Genomic DNA, 27,862 nt, shown 5'->3' with positions numbered 1-27,862 from the left:
GACTAGAGGTACTCAAGATCTGGATCATCATGCAAGAATGCAGTCAATAGCTGACTTTCCATGGCAGTGAACAGGGAAAGCCCCCCTGTAGTCCAGGGCTTCTTGATGCAGTATTTTTAACAGTGGCTGAGAACCCCTTAACCTATCAAATCCTTGAGAGAGCGAGCATCTCATTCTCTCTGTTCCGTAGTGGGTCAGACACCACTGAGAATAACTTGCTGATACAAAATACAGATCTAAACTTCTACCTCACCGAAGGCCAGGCTTGTTCTGGGGAGGTTACAGAAAGCAGGCCCAGTCTTCTAGGAACTGGTCAGTTGAACACAGACTGTCACTTTTTAAAGCACAAGACACAGGTGTTCAGCAAAATGAAAAAAAACTAGTATGACTTTATTTAGTGAATAATTAAGAGTGTAAGCTAAGGTACAGTTTTCACCTTTTAAAAAAAACCTGTCACATTAAGCTCTGTTTGCAGACACTGCTGCTGCCTTCAAGATTTCTGGCTAAATACGTTAGCCAGCCCACACTTTATATTGATAGTTGTGGTAAGTGAGCTTAACATTTCCTTACTATAAGTGAATGCAGCCCTGTAAAAACAGGCACAAACTCCAGGGAGTAATTAAAGGATCCATTTCAGTCTGGTCCTAGCATGAAACAACTTCATTTGTCCTGTTTCCTGATAATCTCCAGGTCATCACATTCGTGGTACATTGGCTCTTCCTGAAACTGCCAGGCTTCTGTTGGGAGCTCCTTGAGTTTTTGTAAAGGAAACCAGTGGATGGAGGTGTCGTTAAATATATCCATATACTGAGGATGAATTGGAAATGCAGCTTCCTCTGTCCCTTTTAAAACCTAGACATAGTTGAACAGCATAATTATGCAAGATACAATAGAACATAATCAATCTTGGTAAAATATGTGGAAACTAGAACAGTTGAAACTGTGGGAAGCCAAGCTAAAACCTTGCATTCAATGTGTCACCCAGCACTTAAACAGCTGAGCTAGGCTCCTGCCAGACCCCTTTAGCTCTAGCACAGTGGTTTTTTATCTTTTTTCCATTTACAGACTCCTAGACATTTTTGATGTGAGGTGTGAACCCCTTTGGAAACCTTAGACAGTCTGTGGACCACCACAGGTTGAAAACCACTGTTCTGGCATGCGAGAACCAACAAAAGGGACTATTACAAAAATCACATTTGCTTATGTAATTGTTCTCATTAATTTATCATCAATAGCTAGAGACTGAGGTGACTATCCACTACAATACATTCATGTTTCTTAAAATAGTAATCTGTACCTTTGCTATGTACAAATAATCTCGCTCTAATATTCTTGCCACCAACCTAGAAACAAAGACAAACATTAGTACTGGAACCAATTGACTTTACTGTTGATGTGTGTTTTGGAAGCATGTTGTATTAAGAGACAAAATGAAGTTCGTTAATACACAAGGCTGAAGTTGTACAGAACATACAAAATGTCTATTCCAAGGAAAGCACAGACGCAGCCCTTAGCATCAGGCTTAGATTTAGAAAGATGGAGTCTACCTCACTACTTATTTCTATGCACATGTAAAAAACTAGAAAAAGCAACTGGGCTTGTACAAGGGGCAATTTCAACTACATTTAAATATTGGTTTTTAATGAACACAAGTTATTCTGAGGTCTGCTCAGACATTACAGGAGTATGGAGAGAGAAAAAGGACAGCGTCACAGAGAAAGACAGCAATACAGCAGAGGTTGGGTGTTTAGAAGTGACATGTCACAAGTTTACAAGAGCATGGTCTTGCTCTCCAGCAGGTGATCTTAGCCCATAACCTTTCCACTGTGAGGAGTAACAAAGGATTGGTCTAGACATCTAGCAACGCCAATTGGGAAGGTTGAGGTAATGTAATAGTAGGATAAACAATTTCTTTATCTGCCTTTGAGATGCTGCTTGGATCTTGCAAAACTGTCCGTTCCGAGGTACAGTGTAGACACTCTGACTTCAATGGAGGAGCCTGTTCATGCACACACTGAAGCCTAGTTCTGTTCCAGTTGAATCAATGGCCATATCCCCTGAGCCAGAGGAGCAAGGTTTAGCTCTCTGGCTAAAACTGGTTTATAACAACACTTCTGGTTCTGGTTTCAATCACAGATACATATTAATCTTTCCCAGCTGTGCCTGTCCACAAGCAGAAAAGTGAAATGTATAAGCATTCAGATCTTCACCTAGCCCAGACTCAAGAACAGGAAGCTAGAAGCCTCCCAAATTGTCACTGCTCTACAGAAAAGAGCCTCTCACCTCAGCATTGCTGTAATCCGCAAAGCAATGTGCATGGAAATTTAATTGACACAATCTCATCTAAAAGGCCACGGACTTGGCAGCAAGTCAAAGCTTTGTTGATAGAGTGAACCTTAAAACTTTAAAGTGCAGAAGACATTTGTGCTGATGATTTTAAGTTCTGCATGAAAAGACAGCTCCTCCAGCATTCGTGAAGGTATCACAGAAGCAGGTAAGCATAAAAGATTACTGCTGTAGTGAGAGTTAGTGAATGAAATTCTGCCTTAGATGTGAGGACATTAATCATTTTTGGGTACCTACCTTTCCTCAATCCCTTTAAAACTGTTCCCAATAATGATCATTTTGGATAGCGCATCTACAGACCAGTTACTCCAGAGCAGATTGTTATACAAAGCTTTTCCACAGTGGATCATATAAAAGATGGTGAATTCATGAATGTGGTGTTTTCCCTCCTGCAGATAAACAGCATTCCTTAAGATTACTCACAATCAGCTTCCCTGGTTCTGTAAGCCCTAGGGCCCATGGCGTGGCACTCCAAAGGCCATTTAAAAGTGCCCAACATTGTTTAAGCCCAGCACATTTCTTGGCTGGCTTAACGTTCCAACCCATCTCCCAGGGCAAAGTTGGTGCCATGGGAAACATGCCCGTTTCACAGAAGTGCTACAGCAGACTGCTGCATAACTAAAACGTGACACTTACTCCCTCTATCAGAGCCATAAAAGGGCTACACGAGAAACTCTGCGTTGACCAGACTAGAATTAAGTGAAAGGCAAAAACCCTGCAATACCTCCACATCAAAGGCACATGTAGGTTTGACTGTTTTGATTTCTCTGGAGTGCTCCTTTTTCTGTTCATGGGGTAAACATGTTACTTACATTTTAAAGATCTCAGCCTTAATCCACCTTACCTCATTCTCCAGGACAACTGTTACACCAAGCTCATTGAGAACTTCAATTTCCAATTCGGAAAATAAAGGATCAAAAATGTAGCACTGACTTTGGGGAACCTGCAAGAAAGAAAAAGTGTTAGAAGTTACAGAGACAAGTACCCAGCTATTTAAACATACGGTATAGTTCTTACCTGTAACTTCTCCAGTAACAGAAGCAAGAATGCTAGCTGGTATCGAGAAATGACACAAGAGGAAAAGTTTCCAATGCCATAACATACACACCGCAAGTGGCCCCTTTTGCAAGCTGGCTCTCCTGAATGCGAACTGGCTTCCATAACTGACTGATGGGATGGTTCAAGTTGCAGGTTTTCAAATGAACACAGGACTTCTGACATAGAGCCTGGTGTTTTTTCCCCTTGCTCTACACATTTGCTGAGGGATTCTTGGATGGCTCCTAGAGAAAGTGAAGGTCAGGCAGGCATCAGAAATGCAGATGTCGGAGATGTGCTTATATGGTCTTCCTGTTCTACTGTACATCTTTCTGTACATCTTTCCTGTTCTAGTGTACATCTTTCAATCTCACATTTGCCGCAGAGGCAGCATACTCTGTTCCTGAAGGAAGCCCCACTCGCTGCACTGCTGGGACCAGCCCAGTTCTCCCTGGTAGAAAGGATACTGATGTGATTCGCTGTTTGGGAAGTAGGGCACAAAATAGATGGATGGGCAGCAAGTGGGGAAAACCTCTATAATTTCCCAACCCAAAGCAGTTTGAATCAGTGGGTATGTTAGCACAGCTCTGAACATCCCTGTAAGAGCAGATGCAGAATAGAGCCACAAGCAATAACTTTAGAACAGAATATTTTGCAAATGGTGTTTAATCCCATTGGGGGGGGGGGCGCATTTATCATGCTTTTAGTCCCTTTGCTCATCTCCAGCTCTTTAAAATCATGTCTATGGTGAACCTTACGCTTGGGATAAAGGCGGTATCTCTTTGGCTTCTCAGTTGCGTCCATCTTTTATTATTACGGGGCAGCGAAAAGCACGGTAGGCACTTCACGCCAATGAGGCAAGTTACAGACCCTGGCCCGCAGAGGTTGTGGGCTAAATTCAGAAGTGACCCCACAGAGGACAGAGTCAGACAGGAAGGGCAGGGGCAAGGCAAAGCAGCAGTAAGGGCCCGGGCTCAGTCATTCCGACTGGTCCTGCTTCCGCCCCGTGTCACCCCCAGGCCAATCGCACCCCAGCCATCTCCCATGCTCCGGGGGCCACCCCACCAGAGCAGCCAGCGGCGGGCTTGGGGCCGGAGGGAGCCCTGGCCTGCTCTCCCCGTTCAGCCAGCAGTTCCCGCGGCAGCGTGTTCTGCCCAGCCAGCGAACCCCGCACCAGGCAGTGCGAGAGCCGGGCCAGCCAGCGGCTTCTACTTACTCTGACTGCGGGCCCAGAACGGGGAGCTCAGCAGCTCTTCGCTGGGGACGGGAAACGCAGCGGTCACCTCGCGGCGGGGGCAGGGGGGGGCCATGCAGGGCAGGGGGGCCAGGCCTGGGCCACGGGGTGAGGGGAGATTTAGGCTGAGCTGGCGGGGACCCCCCTGTGTGCCTGGGGGGCCGCTGTGCGGGGAGTGTGCGGAGGAGGGGGGTCCCCGCCGGGGGAGTCTGGGGTGGGGTCGGTCCCGGGGCAGAGGAAGGGCTGCATGGCTCGGGGGCGGGGCCGGAGCCCAGGATGCGGGGGTGGAGGGGTTTGGCCCGGGATGGGGGGGGGCAGGAGCCCGGGATGGGGGGGCGGAGGGGTCGGCCCGGGGGCGGGGCAGGAGCCCGGGATGCGGGGGGGGGTCGGCCCGAGGGCGGGGCCGGAGCGCGGGGGGGGGGGGGGGGAGTTCGGCCCGGGGACGGGGCAGCAGCCCGGGATATTGGGGGGGGGTCGGCCCGGGGGCGGGGCAGGAGCCCGGGATGCGGGGGGGGGAGTTCGGCCCGGGGGCGGGGCAGGAGCCCGGGATGCGGGGGGGGGATTGGCCCGGGATGGGGGGGCAGGAGCCCGGGATGCGGGGGGGGGATTGGCCCGGGATGGGGGGGCAGGAGCCCGGGATGCGGGGGGCGGAGGGGTCGGCCCGGGGGCGGGGCAGGAGCCCGGGATGCGGGGGGGGAGTTCGGCCCGGGGACGGGGCAGCAGCCCGGGATATTGGGGGGGGGGGTCGGCCCGGGGGCGGGGCAGGAGCCCGGGATGCGGGGGGGAGTTCGGCCCGGGGGCGGGGCAGCAGCCCGGGATATTGGGGGGGGGGTCGGCCCGGGGGCGGGGCAGCAGCCCGGGATATTGGGGGGGGGGGTCGGCCCGGGATGGGGGGGCAGGAGCCGGGATGGGGGGGCGGAGGGGTCGGCTCGGGATGGGGGGGGCAGGAGCCCGGGATGGGGGGGCGGAGGGGTCGGCCCGCGGACGGGGCAGCAGCCCGGGATATTGGGGGGGGGGTCGGCCCGGGGGCGGGGCAGCAGCCCGGGATGGGGGGGTCGGCCCGGGGGCGGGGCCGGAGCCCAGGATGGGGGGGGCAGGACACGCCACCCCACGGCGGGGGAAGGGTTCCGGGGCCGCTGATGACCCGGGTTCGGCCCCGCACTCACCGGGCCTCCCGGAGCCGGCGCTGCACCGCCCCGCTGTGCCCGGCCTCGCCCCCCGGCCACGCCCGCTGCCCGCGGGCCCGGCCTCGCCTTAGGCGACCCGCGCAGCGCCAGGGCCCGGCCTGCTCCATGCCTGCCGGCCCGAGGGGGCGGGGCACAGCTGTCCCTGCCCGCGAACCGTAGGGGCGGGGCGGTCACGTGCCGGCATCATGTGATCGGCGGGCCCAGCCCCGGAAGTGGCTTCGCTCAGGTAGGTGCTGGGCGCTGCGGGGCTCGCGGGCGGGTCCGGGGGTGGGGCCCGGCCTCCTGCGGGGCGGGAGAGCGGGACGCGGCGCGGAGACTGGAGCAGCAGCGGGGCTACTGCGGCTCGGGCCGGGGCAGCACCCCCCACCCCCCTCTCGTTCCCTTGGGAACCAGGCGGCCTCGAGACTCGCTTTGGCCGCGCGCCCCGGCTCTGCGGCGGCCGGGGGCTGGGCCCGGGCCCGCGCCGCGCTCGGCCGGGGGGCCTCGCGGAAGCGCCCGGGGCGTTAGCCCTGTTCCGACCGGGTCCCCGTTGGGTGAACGCCGTTCCGCTCCCGGAGCGCCCTCCGCGGCTTGCGGGGCGGGTGACTGGTCGTCGGGGCGCCTGCGGGGGCAGGGTTTGGGCCGCAGCTCTTCTCTTGCGCGCCTCAGGCACGAGGCGGGGCCCGTGGCTGAGAGGCGGTAATGAGGGGCAGCCGCTAACTAACGGGAGTTAGGACGAACCTTCTCCTGTGAGCAGGCTTTGCTCTTACGGGGGGTTTGTGCCTGTCCTGGAGAATCGGATCCTGGCTGCTGTTGTACACAAGGTAGCAAGCTAGATGGGTCGTGACTGATCTGATCTGCTCTGTCAAATCGATCCCTATGTTCCTGTTGTTAAGATGGAAAATCAAATTTGGTTCAATTAAGTGACCAGTGCAGCCCTTAGATTAGCTGATCCATCGTTTTCCTGGCTCTTTGCATTTCTGTTAGGAGCTTTTCTGTCTGATTGTCAGCAACATGCATGATTAAGCCCGGAAATAACCAGATGATATTCCAAGCATATTAAATGTAACTTTGCTGTTTAAATGGAAGGCTTGTTTCTGTCCCATGTCTCACTCATGCACAAGTTAGTTCTGTTGTTGAATGCTTGTCAGCTGCTGTCTGTAAGATCACGGGTCAGTCGAGCAAAGGCATCCAAGCATTAATCCATTCATTCTTTACTCTAGGATTAGAAGAGCAACAATCAACACTGGAGACCACAGAAAACCATTCAGCTTTGTATCACAAAAGCAAGGACTTAGTCAAGGAACTGTATCTTCAGCAGAAGATCCCTAAATGGGAGCTCCTGTGAGAGTAATTTCTGTGTAGTGATGACTTTTTGAACAGATAGCCACTTAAATACTAAATAATAAACTTGAAAGAACTAGTGTAGAGTCTTGAGATCTGCTTACTGTAGCTCTTTGTTTCTGATGACCATATTCATGCTTTCTGTAGCTTTCTGATTCATTGCAGGCACTAAGATGGTTTTCCTCATGTTTGGAAAATTTTCATAAGGTAGCTTTGTTGGTTCAGTCTCAGAATTGATTAACACAAGTTTTGCAGAGACTTTAATATTGCCTAGGCTCTGCAAAGTTTCCATGTAGCTGTTGTGGGATAAACCTCCAAAATGAAGGCACTTTGGTGGATTTGCTCTTCATGAAAATAAGCCACGAGGATCACTACTGACATCAGTATTTGAACAAAATCTCCAGTATATTCATCACCTAAAGCCAAAACCCACTGAAGTCTCCACAGTCTGCGTTTGTGGAACAATACATTTACTGCTGAAAAAAATGAGCTGTTTGCATCACTTGCTTTGGAGGAGAAACCGCTCCTGAGGACGAGAAGACATGATTAAGATAATCTGATGTAAATGGCCAGCCCCATTTTATCAGAACCTAACTCAGCTTCTTGGTGAGTAGCACTCATTGTGCAGGTTCTAGAGCTGCAAGCGAATGTTGCATGACTGACACGGAGGACAGAATGGGCCTCTCAGCAACATGCCAACAGATGCGCATGCACATCATCTTAGCACGTGTGAGCCCTGTATAGTGCCCCCGTGGCATCGGAACTGGGGAGAGACTCCCTAAGGTGTTGGTACAAGAATCCCCCAGTCTCTGGCGAGTTGCTGCAGGGTTGCAAGCTATGAATTGTGGGCTCTAAGGTGCTTGCCCCAGTAATATGTGAATGCCACATAAACGTTGATTAATTTTATCCTCACAGGGACATAATTGTCCCCATTGTACAGGTGGGAAACTGAGGCAGAGAGATTGAATAACTGGCCTCAGGCGTCATACGGCATCTGTGATAGAGGCAAGGATAGAATTGAGATTTGATTCCTAAGGCAATGCCCTACCAACTTTGCTATCTCACTGGTGGGGCATTCCAGAAATGCTCAGGAATGCTCTGAGAGCCCAAGTTTGGTGGAGAATAACTTGTGTCCTTTAGCTTCACCTTTTGAATTGTGCAGTCCTCTTGTTCCAGACTTCATGTGGTTTAGTTAGCACTCTTTGTAGCACTCCTGCTTGCGGTCTATTATGAACAAAGTTTATGACTGGAACATGCAGCCTACAATGAAAACAGTAGCTAAAAGTTGTCTAGTAAATCAGTAAGGACCCAAAACTGTTAAGACCATCACTGGTCAGGAGGAACCTCCCATTTTACATGCTTTTTTGCACATGTGGAGTAGGGTGAACATGACAACATGAACCAAGAGCCCATGAAGCTATTGGAAACCAGTCCAAGCTGCGTGTAGTTGAGAATTTTTCCCAAATACATAGTGATAAATGCACTGTGCTATCAGACTTGGAAAATAGGCATGGATTTGTGATCCTTCTCCTCTAGGCTTAGCCATGGGTTTACTTTCATCTATTTTAAACCCAGAAAGTTGGGAGAGTTTAATAGCCCAGATCCTTGGAGTCTTCCTTCTCCACCCTGATTCCATCTCCAAAATCAGTGGGTGAGGCTGCATGCAGGAATGATGTACGTCTGCCATTCCTGGTTCTTTAAACACTTGTGTATTGCACCATAAATAGCAGAGCTCTGCTTGAGAGAATTGGGGGGTGGGAAGAAATATCATTTTGACTTGGCTGGGAACAGCAAACATTTTCCATTGTGTCAATACTTTGGTTTTGCAGGTGGAACTACTTTTTCCTTTATGATGGTTCAAAGGTAAAGGAAGAAGGGGATCCCACAAGAGCTGGCATTTGCTACTTTTATCCATCTCAGGTAATGCCTGCTTTCCCCCTCAATTGTCTGTCTGTGTAGAGCTGCACACAATTTTATATGTAAAGTACATGCAAAGCCAACCTTCTGTTCTTGGAATGGTGGGGCTTGCAAATAGCAGGATTTGGTTAAATTTGTTACTTTGATGTTTATAAAAGTGTCTTTATTTTTCTTTGTATTTTTAAGGCACCTAATTAGAACCATGTATGGTTCAGCTCTGCCAACATATCTCAGTCTTGATCCTCAGCACTCCTTGTTTTCCAGCCTTAGGCCCCCATGGGTGCACCTTCAGTGCAGTAACAGACCAGGACATGGCCGCAGCTGGCCTCGGTCAGCTGACTCGGGCTCATGGGGCTGAGGCGGGAGCCTGGGTTCCGAAACCCAGGGACCGGGGGGGGGGTGGGTGGGTGGGTCTCCGAGCCCAGGCTTCAGCCCGAGTGTCTACATGGCTGTTTTTAGCCCCGCAGTCCGAGCCAGCTCACTCAGGATCTAAGACTCAGAGCCACTGGATTTTATCGCAGTATAGATGTACCCTATATGGCTCTGTGCAGCCCACCTTATGCTGTTCTTTAGCACTCTGCTATTTTGGTTATGGGCCTCTCCATAATGCCACATTCTGTGGTGGTGATATGGACAAATATCCCCTAGGGATAAGACGGCTAATTCTTCTTGTTCTCTTGGTAGGGTTACTTGTGCTTAAATAAGACTTCAGTCTCAGTGACTGGGATGAAAAGTCAGCGCATTGTGCATGGCATTATCAAGCCTTTGTTCCATATAGTGTAGTAAACACTGTCGGTTACTTTATCATCACCAGTTCCATCCTGCTGCCATGTAAATGTGGTGCCTTTCCAGCTTGCCAGGAAATCTGCAAAATTCACTCTTCCCTCCTCCTCCTCTCACAGACTCTCCTTGACCAGCAGGAACTGCTCTGTGGACAGATTGCTGGAGTGGTGCGTTGCATAACGGAGATCTCCAGTGCTCCCCCAAGTCTCATTCGGCTGAGAAAGCTCAAGTTTGCAGTAAGGGTGGATGGCGAGTATCTCTGGGTGAGTTGCAACAAACAGGAGGCACATGAGGAGCTCCAATAGTAAGAGAAAGTATCTACTATTGTATCAAACTAAATACTTGTATTGTTTGATAGGTCCAGCAATGGCTATTAGCCAGGATGGGCAGGGATGGTGTCTCTAGCCTCTTTGCCAGAAGCTGGGAATGGACAACAGGGAAGGGATCGCTTGATGATAACCTGTTCTGTTCATTCCCTCTGGGGCACCTAGCAGTGGCCACTGTCGGAAGACAGGATATTGGGCTAGATGGAACTTTGGTCTGGCCCAGTATGGCCACTCTTATGTTCTTAGGGCAGGGGTGGGCAAACTTTTTGGGTCAAGGGCCACATCTGGGTGGGGAAATTGTATGCAGGGCCAGGACAGGGGGTTGGATTGCGGGAGAGAGTGCAGGAGGGGGTACAGTGTGCAAGAGTGGGCTTGGGGCAAGGGATTGGGGCAGAGGAGGGGTGTGGGGTGTATGAGGGGGCTCAGGGAAGGGGGTTGGGGTGCAGGAGGGGTGCGGACTGCGGGAGGGAGCTCAGGGCAGCCTGTTAGGGTGCAGGAGGGGTGTGCGGTGCAGATAGGGGGCTTAAGGCAGGGAGTTGGGAGGCGGGCTGCAGGAGGGGTTCAGGCTCCGGCCTGGCGCCGCTTACCTAAAGTGGCTCCGGGGTGGCAGCGGTGCGCACGAGGGCCAGGGCAGGCTCCCTGCATGCCTTCCCTGGCCCCACATGGCGCCACTCTGGGAAGTGGCCAGCACCATGTCTCTGCACGGTCCCTGGGGGGGCGTGGGGGCAGGGGCAGGCACAGGGCTCCGCGCACTGCCCTTGCCACACCTCCAGGTACCTCCCCCGAAGTTCCCATTGGCCACAGTTCCCCATTCTCAGCCAGTGGGAGCTGAGGGGGGCGGTGCCTTGAGGCAAGGGCAATGCACAGAGCCCTCTTCTTCTCCCCCCGCTGTCGTGCGCCCCTCCCCCCCTCCGCCCCCCGGCCTCCAGGGACGTGGTGTTGGCCACTTCTGAGAGCGGTGCAGGGCCTGCGGCACCATGGGGGGCAGTCCCGTGGGCCAGATCCAAAGCCCTGACGGGCCAGATCCGGCCATGGGCCGTAGTTTCCCCACCCCTATCTGAGGGTGCTAGTGGCAATGACCTGGCAGCATTCAGCTGAGACCTGCAACTATAGGATTCAACAGCTAGAGAGGATTTGTGAACTAGCTGAAAACAGAGCTCTGTGGAATGTAGCTTATAACAAAGCGCTGGGATGCTCGTTCCCTGCTGCAAAGCTCATTGGCAGTGATGGTGGACTTCTCGTTTTAGGGGCATATCTGGTTTCTCTGATGTGATGTGTTCACGTGCTCTGAGAACTGGCTTGTTCTCAGCTCGTTCAGTGGGCAGTCCCACTCAGGTGGGGTAAAGCCCCGCTGCAGGAAGCTCTCCCGAACAGGCAGAACCCACCCCCCAACCCCCCCCCAACAGTCTAGTTACTTTCATGGATTCTCAAAAGTTTGGTGCACTGCCTTGTTCCCTGGTGGAGGAAGTGGAAACCTTCTTCTCGAGTTCATTAACTAGCGAACTGAGCCTTGAAGTATTCCGTTTGGGGAAGATGTTCTCGGCCATTTTAAACATTAAACTAGAGGTCAGGACCCTGAGATTGTGAGGGAATGGATAGTATGTGTCTTCAGCTCTGGCTTTCTACCTCTGCTGACAGGGACCCCCCTTGCTTTCCCCAGACATATGGCTACTTATGGGGCTTCCCAAACTGAGTTTTGGGGAGTGCAGCAGCTGTTCACATCTCCCATCACCTGGCTGCTTCAGGAACCTTTTTTTCTGTAACCTTGTGTGTTGAAGGTGCTGGGCTGTACCATTGAACTCCCTGATGTCAGCTGTGGACAATTTCTGGATCTACTGATCGGACTCTTCAGATTTTACAATGGACCAGTGTGTCATGCTTACATGGTAATTGCTGATTAACAGTGTTGGGTGTCTCTCCCTGATCAGGATGAGGGCATGGACCTCTCTGGGAATGGCTGAGGCCTGCCCAGTTATGTGGAGGCTGGCATATTCCCTCTGGCCCGCCTGCCACCAGTGCAGCTCTGAGATCACAGGAACACGAGCTGGGAAAGTCCTTAGGTCCCATCCCCACAAGGCAAGATCAGTGCCTAGAATCTCTTTCCTATGTTGTTGTCATCAGCGTCCCAAGTGATGAGACTCCTCCCGCTTCCCTTGGGAGACGACCCCACATATGACCTCATGGGAAGATTCCTTGTGTTCAGCCTGAAGTCTCCTTCTCTTGTTCCCCCATTCTGTCTCCACCCCAGTGTACATCATTCCTATTGCTCCTTAGAACTCAGGCCTCTCAAATAACAGGTAGGTGGTTTCCATTCCCCTTAGCCTAGCTACGCAGATCTAACTCTTTGTTCCTCTAGTCTTGCTTCGCTTCTGCATATCTTTCTGGCTCCTAGATGCCTTCAGATTTGGGAATGGTGTTCCCAGACCTGAATGCAGTATTCCAGAGGCATGTAGAGAGAGTCTGGCAACTTCCTGCCCCAGGACAAACTGCTGCTGCATGCCAAGGTGCAACCGAAAGTCACGTGCGCTCCTCTTACTGCCATCCATGTTGCACGCTGGACTGCGAGGGTGAGCTGGATGATGTCCGAGCTCTCTCTTCCCTCTGTCTGTCTGTCTAGTGAGGCTCTCAGCATCCCATCCCAGGTTGGAGGGGTCTTTCTCCACCTGGTCTCTGTTTTCAGTAATGTAGAGCACAGTGCAGACAACTGAGATTGAGGGCTAAGCTGCAGGGTTTCTATGGAATCTGGCCTGTGCTGTCTGCCCTCTCTCGTCCAGCAACATTAAACCCTCTGCAGGCTGGGCTTTTGCTGTTGGGCAGACTGGATTCTGTTCCTGGTCTTCATTTAGTGTTTTGGCTGAAGCTTCATTGAAGAGTTGCTGCTTAGAAACACGCTTCCCTGAACTAGTCACACCTAACCAGCTTGGGCACTCTGGATCCTGTGTCCACTCCAGCCATGCGTTGTCTAACCATGGGGATTCTTTCTACTTCAGGTGTTTTCTCGGGAGGAGCTGAGCACACGGTGGGACAGGTACATTGAACATATTCAGAAAAACACCAGTGACCTGCACAAGATCTTCAATTCCCTTTGGAACTTGGACAAAACCAAGGTAACTCTCCTGATCTCTGCAGGCTTCAGCACTCAGTTAGTTTGTTATACTGAGAAGTGCCCTAGATAGTTCTGTTTGCTCCTTGGATTATTCCCTGGAGTTTGATGGTTTTGATTGTGTTCCTCTCCCTGCACAGGTGGACCCCCTGCTGTTACTGAAAGCAGCTCTCATCTTGCAGACCTGCCAGCGTTCACCTCAAGTGTTGGCAGGTTGCATCCTCTACAAAGGCCAGTGAGTAGTCAAGGACTTCCAAGCAGTCACTGTGATTTTCAGCTCTCAGACAGAGTCGACTGCAGGCAATCCCCTCCTTGGGCTGTACGGTCCAGTGCTGCTTTCCCAAGCTCCCTTGGGGAGAGGAAGCAGAGAAGGGTAGCAGCTGTACTTCCAGATCTGTCCTCCAGTTACTAACGGGGACATTACTTACTATATACACTCTCCATCTTCAGGTATTTTTCTAACTGGGTAGATTGTTATCCCCAAATATACTTGGGGAAGCAGAGGCCCTGAGGGGTTAAGCCTGGGGTTTCAACAGGCACCTAGCTCCTAGTGAATTTCAATGAGATCTGAGTGCCCAACTCCCTTAGCCTCATTTGGACAGATATTCAGTGTTTCAGAGCAAGTGAGCTCTTTGAGGCAGGGACTTTCCCTATATGTTTGGACAGCATCTCGCACAAATAAAGTTCTAACCCAGTTAACGTTTAGGTGTTACCACAATGTACATTTTAAATAATAAGCTAACAGTGGCATAGCTGGGAAAAGAATCCAGGTGTCCTGACTCCCTGGCATGCTCTGTCCACTTGATCTAGGTGCCTGTTTTATTACAAACATCACGTGACAGAAATACTTTTCACGTGCCACTCAGGGTGGCTGGGGGACAGGCCCAACTAAAAGCCTTTGGGGTGAACTGTTGCTGCTGTTCCCCTGCTCAGTAGGTGACATATCTCCGAGAGGCAATGCTTTCCAAATGCCACAGTCTGCAAGATGCTCATTTAAAAGCTTCTTACACCTGATTAAATGTACCAGCATTATCCTTTCCCCTTTCTTAGCCTGCTCATCCCCTGCCTTGCCAATAATGAGTGAGTTTGCTTAAAATGACTGCCTTGCTGGCCAGGCGACACTATCCACACTGACTGTAATGGATGCGGGAAAAGGGAGCCTGCATCCTCCAGGAGAAATGCTGGCTTTATTCAGCCAAAGATTATCTGTAGACAGTTGAAGACTCTACACCTGTGGCACTGTGCCAGAGCAAAGAGAGCCTCTGGGGAGAGAGGACATCCTGCAGAGCCAGGGGATTAGGGAGTTCCGGCATTTCCTTGTGACAGAAGTCAGTAGGTCCTTCGCCAGAAGCACTCAGTGTCGTATGTGTCAGTGACACATCTGGCAAGAGGTGGAGACCTGCTTTGCCGTGAGTGCATCTGACCAAGTCCGAGTGAATGATCTCGGAGCCAGGTCATCCTTTTTATAGGAGTGGTTTCACACACACAGCAAATCACACGGGGTGATGTTTTGTCTGTAGTTCTTAGCATCCAGGCAACTTGTTGCAAGTGCAAAACCCGTATGGGAGTGGAGGTCTGGCTTGAAACGGTCTTATGTTCATGTGATGTGTCCTGCAGGCATGTGTGAGTTGCACAGAGCCTGGGTGCCCTTGAACTCCCCATGGTGGTCCCATCACTGACGTGTGCCTCCGTCTTCTCCAGCATATTGATTTTTCTCATGGGCAGAAACTCTTTTCTTGTGCAAAACTCCTCTAACTAGAAAGACTCTGGGCCACTTGGCCACCAAGTTCCTCGCAACATCTTCTAGGAATCCCTGAAGAGACCCCTGGGAACTCGTAAGCCTCACCCCAATGCCACAGAGAGAAAGCCTTGTGTTTGAGTCAGACTATTCCCTCTGCAGAGTCTCTTGCAGAACCTGCATCTCTGCTGGGGATAAGTGAAGGGACCAGACTGATCCTTTCTCTGGACTTGCTTGTGTGCCTGCAGGAAAGGCCAGTGTCACGACTGCAGTAGTGCTGGTTTTCATGCTCCTTTCCTCTACCGATACCCAGCTCTGCGGTGGGAGTGGCGAGGGCTTTGCCTGCCCTGGGTTTTATTTGCCTTGGATCACTGTTACTCTTCACTCACCAAAACCAGGCCCCAATGAATGGTAAATACCCAGCAGGCAAGTTTGCTTTTGCTGATCTGGAGTGGAACTGACCCAGTGTTCAGTAACAGCAGACTATCCCTAAAGGGCTGCCCTGCCCATCTGTCCATAGTACTTGACATTAAATACTCCATCCTCTCACCTGCCCACCAGACAAAATGTTCCCCAAGAGCAGGCAGCCCCTGCTCTATTGTCTTGTCTGGTTTTGTCCTGGAACCTCTGCCATGGCCTGTCAATCCACAGGGAGTTGTCTGGAACATCTGTGTGTCATGCGATGTGAGGAGGCCCCCAGTGCAGGGGACAAACAGACCCGGGTTTGAAGCACAGGGGGTGCTGGGTAGGACTGTGTATGTAATTACCTAGAGTGCTCTGTCCGCTCACAGGCACATCCTAGCAGCACTGGGATCTGGGCCCTGCATGCAGACTGTAAGGTACAGGTGTTTGTGGGAATGCAATGAGTTCCTGTGTGCTTTGCCAGGGGAGTGTGGTTTCCCTTTACTCATCTCCAGGAGGTGCCCTGGGACTGGCAGGAGTGTCTAAGGGCCTCACAGATCCATGGGCCATTACTGCTGCCTGGAGGTGCTAGTCTGACCTCAGAACATACTTGTCAGTGTGTGATGCACTTCCTCTTTTCAGTTCCATGAAACCCCTTGGGTTCAGCTGGGGTGTCTGTGTTCGGAACCTGCTGTCAGGGTGGGGCAAGAGCAGAGCATAGCTCCCCCCCACTGAGTGTACTGGGGCTGTGAGAGTGAGAACCACAGCCCTGGAGAGTTGATACAGTGTAGGCTTTGGATCCTACTGGGACTGCATGGGTATGAAACCGGTCTGAGCAGCACCTGGAACCCTGCTCTGAACATCTGTGGCTGCCCAGTTTGAGTGATATCCTGCATCTGCCTGCTCCATTGAACTAACGGGGAGGGGGTCCTGAACTTCAGCAAGTGACTCTGCTCATGGCTGGTTGTGTTTGTGTTCCACCCTGCTAGGATTGTGAGCACGCAGCTTCCACCTGCTCTCACTGCCAAGGTTCTCCTTCAAGGAACAGAAGCTGCAGAAAAGGTATGTTGTTAAATGCAAGCCCAGCGGCATCAGTACCCAGTCTGCGAGTTACTTGCACCATAGATCCAGCCAACACTTCAAGCTGATGTTAAATGGTTCTACTGTGTAATGAAATTCAAAATTCCTGTTCACGCTCAGGAGTCAAGTCAGTGCTGCTGTTCTTGGGAGCTTTTTTCCTGTCAATATTTTGGCTATTGAATTCTCTTCAAGATGCCAAAAATGATCAATCACCCTGGGATTAATCTGGCCAAAGACTGCTGTTTAGCAGCATGCAGAATGAATGAACATAAAGATCACCTTTCACCACCACTTACATTTGCTGAAAAATTAAATGCTTATTATGTGATTTCAGTTCTTCTTCCCAAGAAACAAGGGGGAAATGCTCATTGCTAATTCCATACCCATTGTTCTTAAAATAATAATGGGAGCCTGGAAAATGTCCTTTGCTGAATTGTAAACATGTGGCCTAACACAATTTGATCTATAAAAATATATTCAATAAATAGACCTATTACTTGTTCTGTATAGTAACTTCCTAGGAGAGTATCCCAGCTCTTGCATCAAAATAACGCTTAACCTTACCCTGCATCTTATTGATCTGTTACACTGACTGTTTAGTTGTCTTTAGTGTTTGCTGTTCATGTGTAATCCCTTTATTTACTTCTTCTGTTTGTTACTAACTTCATACTTTGTTCAAGAGGCGTTATGCTTGCAGATCTGTGTGCAGTTGCATTACGCCACTGGATTGGGAAAGCATCTGTTGCATCTGCTTTGACATTGGTTCCGGGAATGAACAAGGACTGTGCCCTGCCATATTTACGCAGAGACAGTCAGGGCTAGGTTGTGATACTTTTCCGCATCTTGTGTCATATTTTGCTCCCTGGGTAGCTCCACTGAGCTCAGCATGGCTCCCTGAGGAGTAAGTCACTGCAGAACATGAGTAGCCTTAGCACAGTATCAAGGCCTGATCCAGAGTTCACTGCAGTCAGTGGGAAGATCCCCCTGGGATTGGGCCTGTGTGAGCGCCTGATGGCTAATGTTGAACGCAGTCTTACTGTAGGCCAGTGATAACTGTGTGTTTTACTTTCAGAGCGTACCTGGAGGTGGGGAGGTGCTGCAGGAACATGGTAAGCCACACTAGTCGCACACTGTAAATGGGGAACTGCATCGCAGGAGAATACGGCCATTTCTGGGCCTGGTTTCCCTCAGCGAGCCCGATTTTACCCTCTACTGCCATTAAAACATCACAGGGCAGATCTTCATGCTGCTTCCATTGAAGCCACAGCTAAAGTTCCAGGTGTATCCATTTGGGTAGGACAGTTGCCCCCCAAAGTGTGTTAAGTGGGTATCGTGAGGTGGATCTAGGCACTATTTCCTCATCTAGGGGCCGGTTCTCCCACAAATTTTGTGGACTCCTTAACAGCAGATGTTTGTAACTTCAGTCCCACACGGTGGTGTGTGTTGACTTGGTCAGTGACGAAAACCTGAAAGCAGAGGGTGTGTAAAGGTTGGGGCTTAAGGCAGGAGTTCAAGTTCTGAACAGCGACTCGTAACTTCTTGACTCTGTTCTTAGTCCCTTTGTTGAGTTAGACCTGAGAATGTCCAGCTCGTGTCAGACAGCTCTCTTCCTCTGCACTCTCCTCGCATCCTCTGCTGTGTCTCTGGGACAGTCAGAAAAAGTAACAGGGTATTTAACTGTGCCTGGCGTTGTTTGCTAAAGTGATCAGGAAAAGGCTGCCTGGTTAGTCCTGTGCCATAGCCTGCACAACCAGGCTGCAGGCCTTGGCCAGAGGCCACCTTCCTCTCCTCCTCCAGGAGGTCTTTGCACTGATGGAGTCTGGTGTCTGTACAAACATTTTAATTCTGGCTGGGTCTGTGTGTGGTTTTGCTCTCGCAGATCCCGCATTGCCTCAGGATGTCTGCATTCTCCCAGTTTCCCTAACGGATGGTGAAGCCACAGCACTCCGAGACTTTCCAGTAGAGTGGATGACTAGGTAGGAAGTGAATTTGTGATGCAGCAAAGGGTCTTCTCAGCAGCTGAGACCATCCCACTGCAGAGCCAGGGCTCACTAGCTTCTGCTGCCATCTTCCCTAAGAATAACAAGAGCCCCAAATAAGGGGGTACTGTCGAGTTGTTAAAACTACCATCGTCTGATGCTTGTTGGGCTGGATAGCTCTAACTGGCTGGACTCCACCCTCTGAGGAAAGGGCTTGAGCTGCTCTCTGCTGCTGTACTCTATGTAAAGCAAAACCACCTCCCTGCCTCAGACTGACTGACTGGCTGGCTGTGCTGTCATCTCTCGGCCCACTGTGCTCTGAGTAAAGCCTCTGTGCTTTGTGCTTGAGTGTAAGGCAGCCGCATTCCCAGGGCAGGTGATGGGACTGTACTGCTCTGCAAGTCCCTCACTCTCCACCTAACCTTACAGTGAGGACCCTAGAGGTTCGAGGTGGGCACAGCCTATGAGATCAGCCAGCCCCTCCGTTGCTGGGGCAGGATTTAATCTCCGACGGAGGGTGGATCAGGTTTTGAACAGGAGACGGTGGTTTGTTTTTCTGATCGTTCCTGGCCCGATTCCCCAAGTGACTGCTACTTACTGGTTAACCGAGTGTCTAATCTTGTCTCCTGTTAGGTTGCCCACATCTCCAGCAAACCCTAAAGGATCTAAGATCACCCTCCACTCACGGGCATTCTTGGATTCGGCCCGGGTTGATGAAGTCCGAGGCCAGCATGGCCTTGTGGTGAGAGAGCCCCCCCCACAGGCCTGGTGCGCTGCCAAAGCAAAAGATGCTCTGAATCCCCCAGATGGAGCACTGAGCAGCCCAGGCAGCAAAAGCCCGGTGTTGAGTTCTACCCTGCTGAAACCATCCCCTCTGTTGCAGAGAGAGCTGGGAGCCCTGCCCAGCAGTTCCAAACTGCCCGCTGCAGAGCACACTCAAGACACAAGTGCGGCCCTGGGGTCCTCTGACTTTCCAAAGCCTTGTGCCCTGGGGCAGGAAGGTCGAAGCACTACGGAACCTGTAACCAGCTCTAACACTAGTGAGCGGATGAAGTCTGAATGCTGCAGCCTCCAGAGGCGTCACACAGCCAGTGGCAGCCACTCCACCTGCTGTCCTTCCAAAAAAATGACGACAAGCCGCTCAAGCAAACGTGACAATCTGTCGAGTGTAGACTGTCAAGACACTAGCAGCCAAAACAGAACCTTCAAAAGAGGAGATGGAGCAACCAGGGATGACGCTTCCGGGCAGGAGCCTCTGCCCAGTGCTGTACGGTTGGGGCAGAAGTTCCCTGCTGAAGATTATGGTAGGAACCAGTTTCCTGTTGCTGAAGTCCAGGAGAGCCTACGCAGTGGCATTGCAGAAGGCCCAGGCTCTCCCAAGAGCAGAGAGAACAGTTTGCCTTCACAAGTAACTACTGGGATGGACTGTCTAGCAGCAGTAGATTGCACAGTGTCGGGCAATCAGGCCAAGCTGGTTAAGATGATCTTGTATATTCACAGAATTAAAGGGTTAGTGCTCTTGCTGCTGGCGGAGGAGCAGTTTAAGGATGACCAGGGGTCCATTGAAGATGTGGTAAGTAAGAAAAAGGTCGCCTTTTTAAATTAGCAAATGTTTCTTACACTTCCTGTCTTGTGGCAGTGTGGATGGTGGCCAGACCTGAAGAATGGGAGTTGGACTCCTGAATCCTGTTCCCAGCTCTCCCATCGGTTGCTCTGTGACCTTGGAGACGAGTCCCTTTACCTCCATGTGCTTCAGCTTCCTCCAGCCTACCTCACAAGGGTCTAGACCTTCGTTAATTAGTGTTTATAGATGAGCAAAGTATGAATGTTGCTGTGACTGAGTAGTTGTAACCTTTGACTAAATAGCCAGCCCTACTCCAGTGTCCCAAGCAGAGCTCACAGGGTGGCTCGTGCAGGATTCCTGGTCTGTGCTCCCCTGGAGGGTTTAACCACATGCCAAGTGCTCACGCAGGCAGAGCAGCAGCAGAGAGCTAGCCCTGCTTCTGAAGTTTAATTCCAATCTTCCACGTTACCGCTTGTGACTCCAGAGATACCAGTGAGTTGTGTGTCTGGCGGCAAGTCCATCGAAAAAGAAACAGTGTTTGAATGCGTGGCTGCTCACAGCCCCATGCAGCTGGCTTCCTTACCCATGGGGCCTGGCAGGTTGGTGTCATTCTACCGGGGAGCTGTGGCATGTGATCAGAGGGCATCACGAGGGCACTCGGCGTCACAAGGTGGGGTACCAGAACCCAGTGCTAATGCCTCTCTTGCTCCCTCTGCTGGCTTTGGTTAGTGTGCAGCGTCCAGTGGTGCTATGCAGTGAAATGCTCTGGGCTGCTGGGGAAGGACACACCAGCTGATGCCATTTCCCTAAGGCATTAGAGTTTGCAGAGCTAAGATCCAGGCTGGGCTGCTCCCTTCCCCAGGGACCTTGCCCATCAGTAATACCCTCATTTCTTTAGCTATCAGACTCAAGCCCAGACTGTTAAGCCAGCTCCCAGTGTCCACTGCTGTTTTCATTCTGAATTGGGCAGGACTCTGAGCTGTGCTCAGTAAGATGCAGGACTTGTGACCTTCTGGCTGTCACCTTGTAAACAGGGGTGCCCCCTCAGTGCAGTAAATGAGGAGTGACTCACTAAGAAAGGGACATGCTGGAAAACCGGCCAAGTGGTTGGCAAGTGCAGTGCTAGCTTTCTCTGTCTCAGGCCGATTCCACCCCACCCATGGCACCTGGGCCCCGCTTCTGATTCCCATTTGCCGGGGGTGCTGTGGCTCTGCAAGCTGGTACTGCGGTTCTGCAGATGGCTCTGAGGGAGTGTGTGTTTACCAGCTCTGCAATGCCTGATCATCTCCTGCTTGGCCACAACCTGGCTGGCTGGAGACCTCTGTCTGCTCCACCCTGCCTTCTGGTCGGTTTGTCTCGCTCTTCAGTGAGAGAACAGCTGAAAGGGAAATCTGGCCCAGCTAACCCTGCCAGTTTGTGCCTTGTTTTTAAATTGCCACTTGCTAGCTGAAGAGACACCTGGCCCACTTCTCCCCTTGGAGTCCATGCAAAAATTCCTGAAGCAAGAGATGGGGCCCATGTGGGGTCCAAAGTGCCTTACCCACAGCATTAGAGCCTGTGATTGAGTGGGAGGCATCGAATAATCAGTATCCCCATATGCACTGTTTAAGCTGGGTGGGTTGCATTTCTGTTGGGCAGTGAATACGGACGAGTCCCTTTCCCTTTCTGGCTCTCCTGCAGTACCGCACTGCTATTATGGTTGGGTGGCGGATATTGTAGAGAGCTGTTCACCAAAGCTCTTCCTGTTGGAGTTGAATCTTTTAAACACTGGGTCTGATCTTAGGCTTTGCAGTTGCAAGAGCTTGTTTTTACACTGCCTAAATTTTGGGCCAGACCTGACGTGACGGGGTCCCTTTGGTGGACACTTCCTCTAGGTGCAGGATACTTGTTGGTCCCTGATGGCAGAAACACACCCTCCCAGCTGTTGTTTTAGGTGGGACTGTGGTCTAGCAGTTACAGCAGGGGACTGTCAGTCAGCACTCCTGGGTCCTAGCGTTGGCTCCATCACCTTCTCTGACTTTTGGCAAACCACTCAGCCTCTCTGTACTGTTTATCCATCTGTAGAATAGACTAACCGCCAGCTCCCAGGGGCAGGAAGGCTGAATGAATGAATGCGTGTATAGCTCTGTGAGACCTTTGAATGCAGACACCAGAGAAGGCCAGAGCATTCTAATCACGTAGCTTGAATAGGCACAGGAAGTGCGAACCATCCCATTTCAATGGGAGGGTGTTTCTGTGACACAGACCCTCAGGGCAGAGCAGAAATTGTCATGCAAGGTCTGTCTCTGTGCAGACAATTGGAAGCATCTTTGGATTTATCCCTTCATTCTGTTGTACAGAAAAGAGAACCTGTTCTGAGACCAGCAGGGTCATGAGTAGAGTTGGTATCACCAGCATGGTGAATGGAGGCTTAATCCTCCCTGCAGCTGAGGAAAGAACAGGGATAGCCTTGGGGATTAGAAAACTAACCTTCCTAGCATTTGACAGGCAGCAGACTGCAGTGGGAGATCTTGTCCACCCGGCGTCATCCAGGCAGTTCAGCCTGTCTGGGCACCCCACTGTAGTAAGAGACAAAGAGGTCCTCCTGTGTCTTGTTGGGCAGCAGTCCCATCGGCTAATGCCCAGTCTGAGGCAGTGTGTTCTTGGGATCAATGGTAGCCCGTGAGTTATTTGTAGAGGATCTTAGTCTGGGGTGCTGTGGTTTGAATGGAGTCAGGGGCAGAAGGGCTGTTTCCACAAGCCCATCCAGCTCAGTGGGAGGAGGGTTAAAACCCCCTTTGAAGCTGTGAAAAGCTCCGTTGTCTGGAGGGAGAGTGGGGGCAGTGGGACACCCAGGGGCAGGGTGCATCTACCACCTGGCTTCTGCAATTAAACACAATTCAACTGTATTACACTGTAACCCACCTAACACTAATTTTCAGTTACAGAAGCAAGTGGCTTCTGCCATCCCAGTAATCAACAGGCTATTCAGTTACTGCTACAAAAAGTAGCAGACAGTGCCTTCTGAAAATGAGAGCCCCATAGAGAAGCACTGGAAGGTAGTAAAGTCACTGAGTCTTGCATCCTCCCATTGGTGAATTGCAATTGGTGCTTGAAAGGCCCTTTTCCCGCAGTGGTGTCCTTTGCCAAACCCCTTGTGTCACTGACTTGTGGGCCAATGAATGGACGGAGATCCACCAATTAATACCAAACAGCCTTGAGGTGATAACGCTTCCAGGGGTTGGCAACCTGGGCTGGATTAGACCCAGCATTTCGGTCCTTCTCGCCGTCCCTGGGGTCGTTTGCGTGTCATCCATGTTTGTTGTCCGGGTGGGTTACAGCCCTTGTTAAACAGGGAAATCTGCTCTGATGCACATTTGTGTTGCACTGTTTGCAGTATCACAGCAGTCTGGCTTCTCTCAATGGCCTGGAGGTTCACCTGAAGGAGACTTTCCCGAAAGACCATTCCTCTGCAGCCAAAGCCACCTACAGCTTTACTCACTATGACTGCATTCAGAACGTACTCACAGGTGAGGGCTTGTCTTTGTGGTTCTAGGGCTTGCTGTTTTGCAGTACACCCAGAAGAGGAGTTAGACAGGAGAATGAGCTTTGCTTTAACTTTCATGCGTTAACATCTCATGCTCCAGACATTTGCCTGAAACACTGTTTGCAGTTAGCACAGCCCCAGCTCATCCTTCCTTCCTTCAGAAACGGCCTGGGCTCCTGCTGGGTTTAAGATCCCACTGGCAAAGGGCTCCACCCTGTCGAGCCTCTTGGATCATAGTCTCTTCAGGAAATTACTTTGGCTTTATATTTGTGCAGTGCTTGAGGACTCTGTGAGCCAATAACATACCTTCATCCCCATCATGCCAGCTTTGAGTCACACGGGGTGTTCCTTTGGCTCTATTCTCCGACCGCCCCAGCAGGGTGCAGAAATCCAGCATCCTCTCCTGCTGACCTAGCTGGGGCAAACTACCCTGCACAGGCAGCTTCCTAACCTATCCCTCCTCCTCTGCAGCAAACCTGCCCCAAGTACTGGGTGCTCAGGATCAGCACTTCCTGAGAGCTGCTAGTCTCATCCACTCTGACTTCAACCAGCTCCCGACTGCTTCTGAAATGACAATCAGGTAAGGGCTGCCTGGCGCCCCCTCCTCTCTTCAGCCATGGGAGCCGCTCACTTCCAGAGGTGATAGGGTGAGGAGGAGAGTGGGGAGCACTTCAGAACACGGTTGCATTTTAGATGAGGAGCTTGAAGCTACTTGTCTGCAAGAGGTACAGTCGTGCTGGTTGGAAATCCCGGCCCACGAGCTCTGTGTAGGACCCAGGAGAGCCAGGCAAGGGAACCTTCCAAACTCTGTTCTAAGGCTCATTGTGTTCTGCACACTCCATAATCCTAGAGCTGCCTCTCACCAAAGGCCAGTCAGCTCAACTCATTTCCTGATGTTCAGTAATTAAACACAGGCCGTTTGATTTGCTGCCCACAGTAGGGCTGGGTGCTGTGTATCTAGGCCTGATCTTCCTAGCAGAGTGAGTAGTGCAAAGGGTTTGGATGAAGACGTACTGCTAGAATGTTGCCAATTCCTGGCACCATAAGGTTCTAAACTACAGCTTTAAATATAGCTCTTCCTAGTAAACTTGTGTCTTGGCTTAGAGCCAAAGGCGCCGGAAATTGGCAGTCTAGTTTTGTTTTCTTGCGTGGCTTGTTGGGTTGGAAACAAGCTGTAATGTGTGTGTGACAAACTAAATTCTGATGCTGCAAGCAAGATGGTCTTATCGCCGTCGGAGCCTTTCCTAGTGTCACGGTCACTGCCTCCACCCTGTTCCTTTAACTGATCCCAAGGAACTGGTTCCGTTTGCATCCACACCAGCTGCTTGGCCTTCACAGCCATGCCTGCACTTCCATGGCTACTCTGCTGCCTTATCATGTTAGCGTTCAGGCGTCCTGGGAAACTCTGAGCAGCTCTCCCTCGCTGCCGTGCCCAGAGGGGATGCACACAGTGACAGCAGGAGCACACGTAGCACGAAGGAGGAGAATCCAGGCTATCTGTTTACACAGGCCTGGGTCCACACTGCAACAAACCAACCCCTGTGTATTAGATGGTTTTAGGCAGCAAACTGTGAGCCAGCCTAGGCCTCTGACGGGGGACCTGCTGTGAGCTGCCATGGCTGCTACCAGTGTGGTCAGTGCGTTAAGTTGATACACTGGCGAGGGGTCAGAGAAGAGCCATGAGAATGGTGAAAGGGTTAGAAAACCTGTCTTCTAGTGATGGACTCAAGGAGCTCAATCTGCTTATCTTAACAAAGAGAAGGTGAAGGGGTGACTTGATCAGTCTGTAAGTACCTCTGGGGGTACAACAATAAGACTCCTCAGTCTAACAGCGAAAGGTAACACAATCCAGTGGCTGGAAGTTGAAGCTAGACAAAATCAGGCTGGGACTAAGGTGTAAATGTTTAGCAGTGAGAGTAATTCCCCACTGAACAATTCATCAAGTGAGAGTAGAGTCTCCATCACTGACTATGTTTAAATCAAGATTGGATGTCATTCTAAACGCTCTGCTCTAGGAATGGTTTGGGGGCAGGTCTCTGGCCTGTGCTGTACAGGAGGTCAGACTAGATGGTCCAGTGCTCCCTTCTGGCCTCGGAATCCAGGACTCTATTACTGTGGGGACAGCATGCATAGAGAGAGACATCATTAGCTGGCTACAGACCCCATGGAGAGAGGGGCTGCCACCTAAAACTGGCTGGCTGAGCTGTCCTGCTAGAGTTTGACGTGCAGGTGTGAATCAGATCAGCCTTGGGGCACAGTGTCCCCTGGAACAGCTGCTCGACATCTTCATGCTGGCAGCACCCTGCTTCACGGGTACTGTGGGGGGGGAGCCACTCCCAGCCAGCAATAGGGACTCTGCCTCCTCCAAAGTAGGAGGCTGATACATGTGCAGAGTGTTTATCCATCAGCCCTTGGTGTGCTAGGTTTGCCTGCCAGCTAGCCAAGTGAATGCTTAGGAGGGTGAATATCTGGTGTAGCTGTGGCAGTGGAAGGGTTAATCCTAGCTGACTGGGTGGGTTGGGGAGGGGAGGTGGGCCTCTTCTGGGAGGAGATCAAGACCCGTCTGATGGTGGGGCACCTTGTCAGCCTTTTGTTTTCCCAGGGTTTAGTACATGACGTTTGTTGCTCACGCTGTCAGACATAGGTGCACCCTGCTCTTATGAAGTGGTCCAGCAGGAGGAGAGCCAGTTGGGGTGCCCATGCCTCTGAGAGCACCCTTTATTCTAGTCCTTGGAGCTGGCAGTTTAGTGTCACGCTCCCATGTGTTCTAATGGAACTTGCGAAGACCATCAGGGTGCTTACTTCTGTCTCCCAGAGCCCTGACCTTTGCTTTCCTTCCTGCCCCAATAGGAACGCCTCCACTGCCGTCTATGCCTGCCAGAACCTGGTCCAGGAAACGTACTTCCAGCAGCTGGCTGCTCCACTGCGCAACTCAGGGGTTCCCAACCCTCATGACAGTGCGTTCAGCTTACCAGGCAAGGCCAAACAAAAGCTGCTGAAGCACGGGGTGAATCTACTCTGAGCGTGGTTTGACCACCTGGAATGGCCTGTCCAAATCCAAGGCAGAAGAAGCTCTGTCTCTAATAAGCTAAAATGCCAGGACTTTTATTCCATGCCAGCTGCTCTTTAAAGAACCTGGGGGCACAAAGCTTTATTTGCGTGTCGTATCCTTGGTTGGTTAAACAGTGCGTAACCTGGAGCCGCTGAGTGCTTTGCCCTTGGGATGGTGTTCTGTATTGCCAGGTAACCCAGCATGCTGTGTGCTTGCTATGGGGCCACTTTGCATTGTCGAGGTCTAGTATGGTAGGAAATGGTGACTGTTTCCAAAGAATCAAGGAGGCAGATTTCAGTGGCACAGTGCTGCTCAGGACTCACTGCTGATGCACCTGGCGTGCCTTGACTGAAAGCGAACAATTTGCTTGCTCTCAGTTGCACAGGGTGATGGGTTGCTGTGCAAAACCTGCTTTGTGAGTGGTCTGTCGCTGATTCTCGCTGTGGAATTCCTGTGCCTACGCTCCTAGTCAGTCAGACTTCGAATTATTTACACCTCTGGAGCTACAGAAATGATCCCATCACCAGGTAGTGCCTCACCTTGAATTAACAGTGCTCTGCATATTGTCAGACTAACAGGAATAGAAGGAGAACTAACAACTGTCTTGCAGTAATACGAAGCACTTAAGTTTTTATCACAGCAATGTCTGGGAGGTCTCCTAGTCCCTCCATCTGTCTACAGCATTCCTTACTTTGGTGAGCTGCTTAACACTGGCCTTCCAAACTGCCCACCAAGAGCAGAAAACCACTGTAACCTGTTGTCTCCCCACAGCATCCCTGCCTTTCATGAGTGCCATTACGATATCCATGTACAGGCCTGAACACACTGTGCTCACAGCCTGTGGTGCAGGGCCCGGGCCTGTGCTGTACCTGCACCCAGGACTTCGGTCTGTCTCCCACTCCTCCTATGGAGACACTTTTACTGCCAAAGCTGACCTTACCTCCTTGCTACCTCCCTGGATTCAGCTCTACTGTATTCGCAGAGCCCATTAGCTGATCACACAAAAAAGCTTTACAGCTCCTCCACAACTGCCATCTTTGCTGAAACAAACTGAATTTCATTTTTGGCAACTTTATGGATTGCATCAGATTAGCAATTAAGGCAGCGTAGACCTGAGCCAGGTGATTGACACCTGTCATCTCTCTGAGACCATTTTGTGTATTTCACAGATTGCAGCTGCTCTGTGCATGACCATCTATGTGGCAGTTGAAATAAAGTAAAATAAAGAGGAGTCCACAGGACTCATCCATTCACTACTAGTCAGAAA

The 27,862-nt window shown here is 51.3% G+C and overlaps 2 protein-coding genes across 6 annotated transcripts; one reads left to right on the top strand and one right to left on the bottom strand.

The window, feature by feature from the left end:
* Window positions 1–369: 369 nt before the first annotated feature.
* SRRD (SRR1 domain containing) lies at window positions 370–5,942 on the bottom strand. The gene is made up of 7 exons (XM_077834636.1): window positions 5,782–5,942; window positions 4,598–4,638; window positions 3,364–3,626; window positions 3,191–3,289; window positions 2,584–2,735; window positions 1,298–1,343; window positions 370–852 (listed from the first exon to the last, which is right to left on the bottom strand). The coding sequence occupies exons 1-7, from the start codon at window positions 5,907–5,909 to the stop codon at window positions 661–663; spliced, it is 921 nt and encodes a 306-aa protein (XP_077690762.1). The 5' UTR covers window positions 5,910–5,942; the 3' UTR covers window positions 370–660.
* HPS4 (HPS4 biogenesis of lysosomal organelles complex 3 subunit 2) lies at window positions 5,929–27,862 on the top strand. Of its 5 annotated transcripts, none has more exons than XM_077834630.1 (14): window positions 5,929–6,028; window positions 7,005–7,731; window positions 8,955–9,045; window positions 9,945–10,088; window positions 11,930–12,037; window positions 13,142–13,258; window positions 13,395–13,489; window positions 16,384–16,456; window positions 17,547–17,583; window positions 18,354–18,450; window positions 19,087–20,026; window positions 23,394–23,526; window positions 24,015–24,123; window positions 26,394–27,862. In XM_077834630.1, the coding sequence occupies exons 2-14, from the start codon at window positions 7,691–7,693 to the stop codon at window positions 26,563–26,565; spliced, it is 2,157 nt and encodes a 718-aa protein (XP_077690756.1). In that variant the 5' UTR covers window positions 5,929–6,028; window positions 7,005–7,690; the 3' UTR covers window positions 26,566–27,862. The 5 variants fall into 5 exon arrangements, with proteins under 5 accessions (XP_077690756.1, XP_077690757.1, XP_077690755.1 ...); XM_077834629.1 differs by lacking the exon at window positions 5,929–6,028 and adding an exon at window positions 6,052–6,605; XM_077834632.1 differs by lacking the exon at window positions 5,929–6,028 and having other exon boundaries at window positions 6,054–7,731; window positions 19,087–19,195; window positions 19,337–20,026.

The sequence above is a fragment of the Eretmochelys imbricata genome, chromosome 15 (genome assembly GCF_965152235.1).
Source record: "Eretmochelys imbricata isolate rEreImb1 chromosome 15, rEreImb1.hap1, whole genome shotgun sequence".
In the NCBI taxonomy this organism is placed as follows: domain Eukaryota; kingdom Metazoa; phylum Chordata; order Testudines; family Cheloniidae; genus Eretmochelys; species Eretmochelys imbricata.
The sequence above is the reverse complement of the archived record's forward strand: the minus strand, read 5'-3'. Positions and strand labels throughout refer to the sequence as shown.

Excerpts from the sequence above, each read along its gene's own strand:
- SRRD (XM_077834636.1), bottom strand. The coding sequence starts at position 5,909 with ATGGAGCAGGCCGGGCCCTGGCGCTGCGCGGGTCGCCTAAGGCGAGGC. Across the intron at positions 4,639-5,781 it reads CGCCGGCTCCGGGAGGCCCG|CGAAGAGCTGCTGAGCTCCC; the intron begins GTGAGTGCGGGG and ends TCCCGTCCCCAG. Across the intron at positions 853-1,297 it reads ATTATTTGTACATAGCAAAG|GTTTTAAAAGGGACAGAGGA; the intron begins GTACAGATTACT and ends AACTATGTCTAG.
- HPS4 (XM_077834630.1), top strand. The coding sequence starts at position 7,691 with ATGGCCAGCCCCATTTTATCAGAACCTAACTCAGCTTCTTG. Across the intron at positions 7,732-8,954 it reads GAACCTAACTCAGCTTCTTG|GTGGAACTACTTTTTCCTTT; the intron begins GTGAGTAGCACT and ends TTGGTTTTGCAG. Across the intron at positions 23,527-24,014 it reads CATTCAGAACGTACTCACAG|CAAACCTGCCCCAAGTACTG; the intron begins GTGAGGGCTTGT and ends CCTCCTCTGCAG.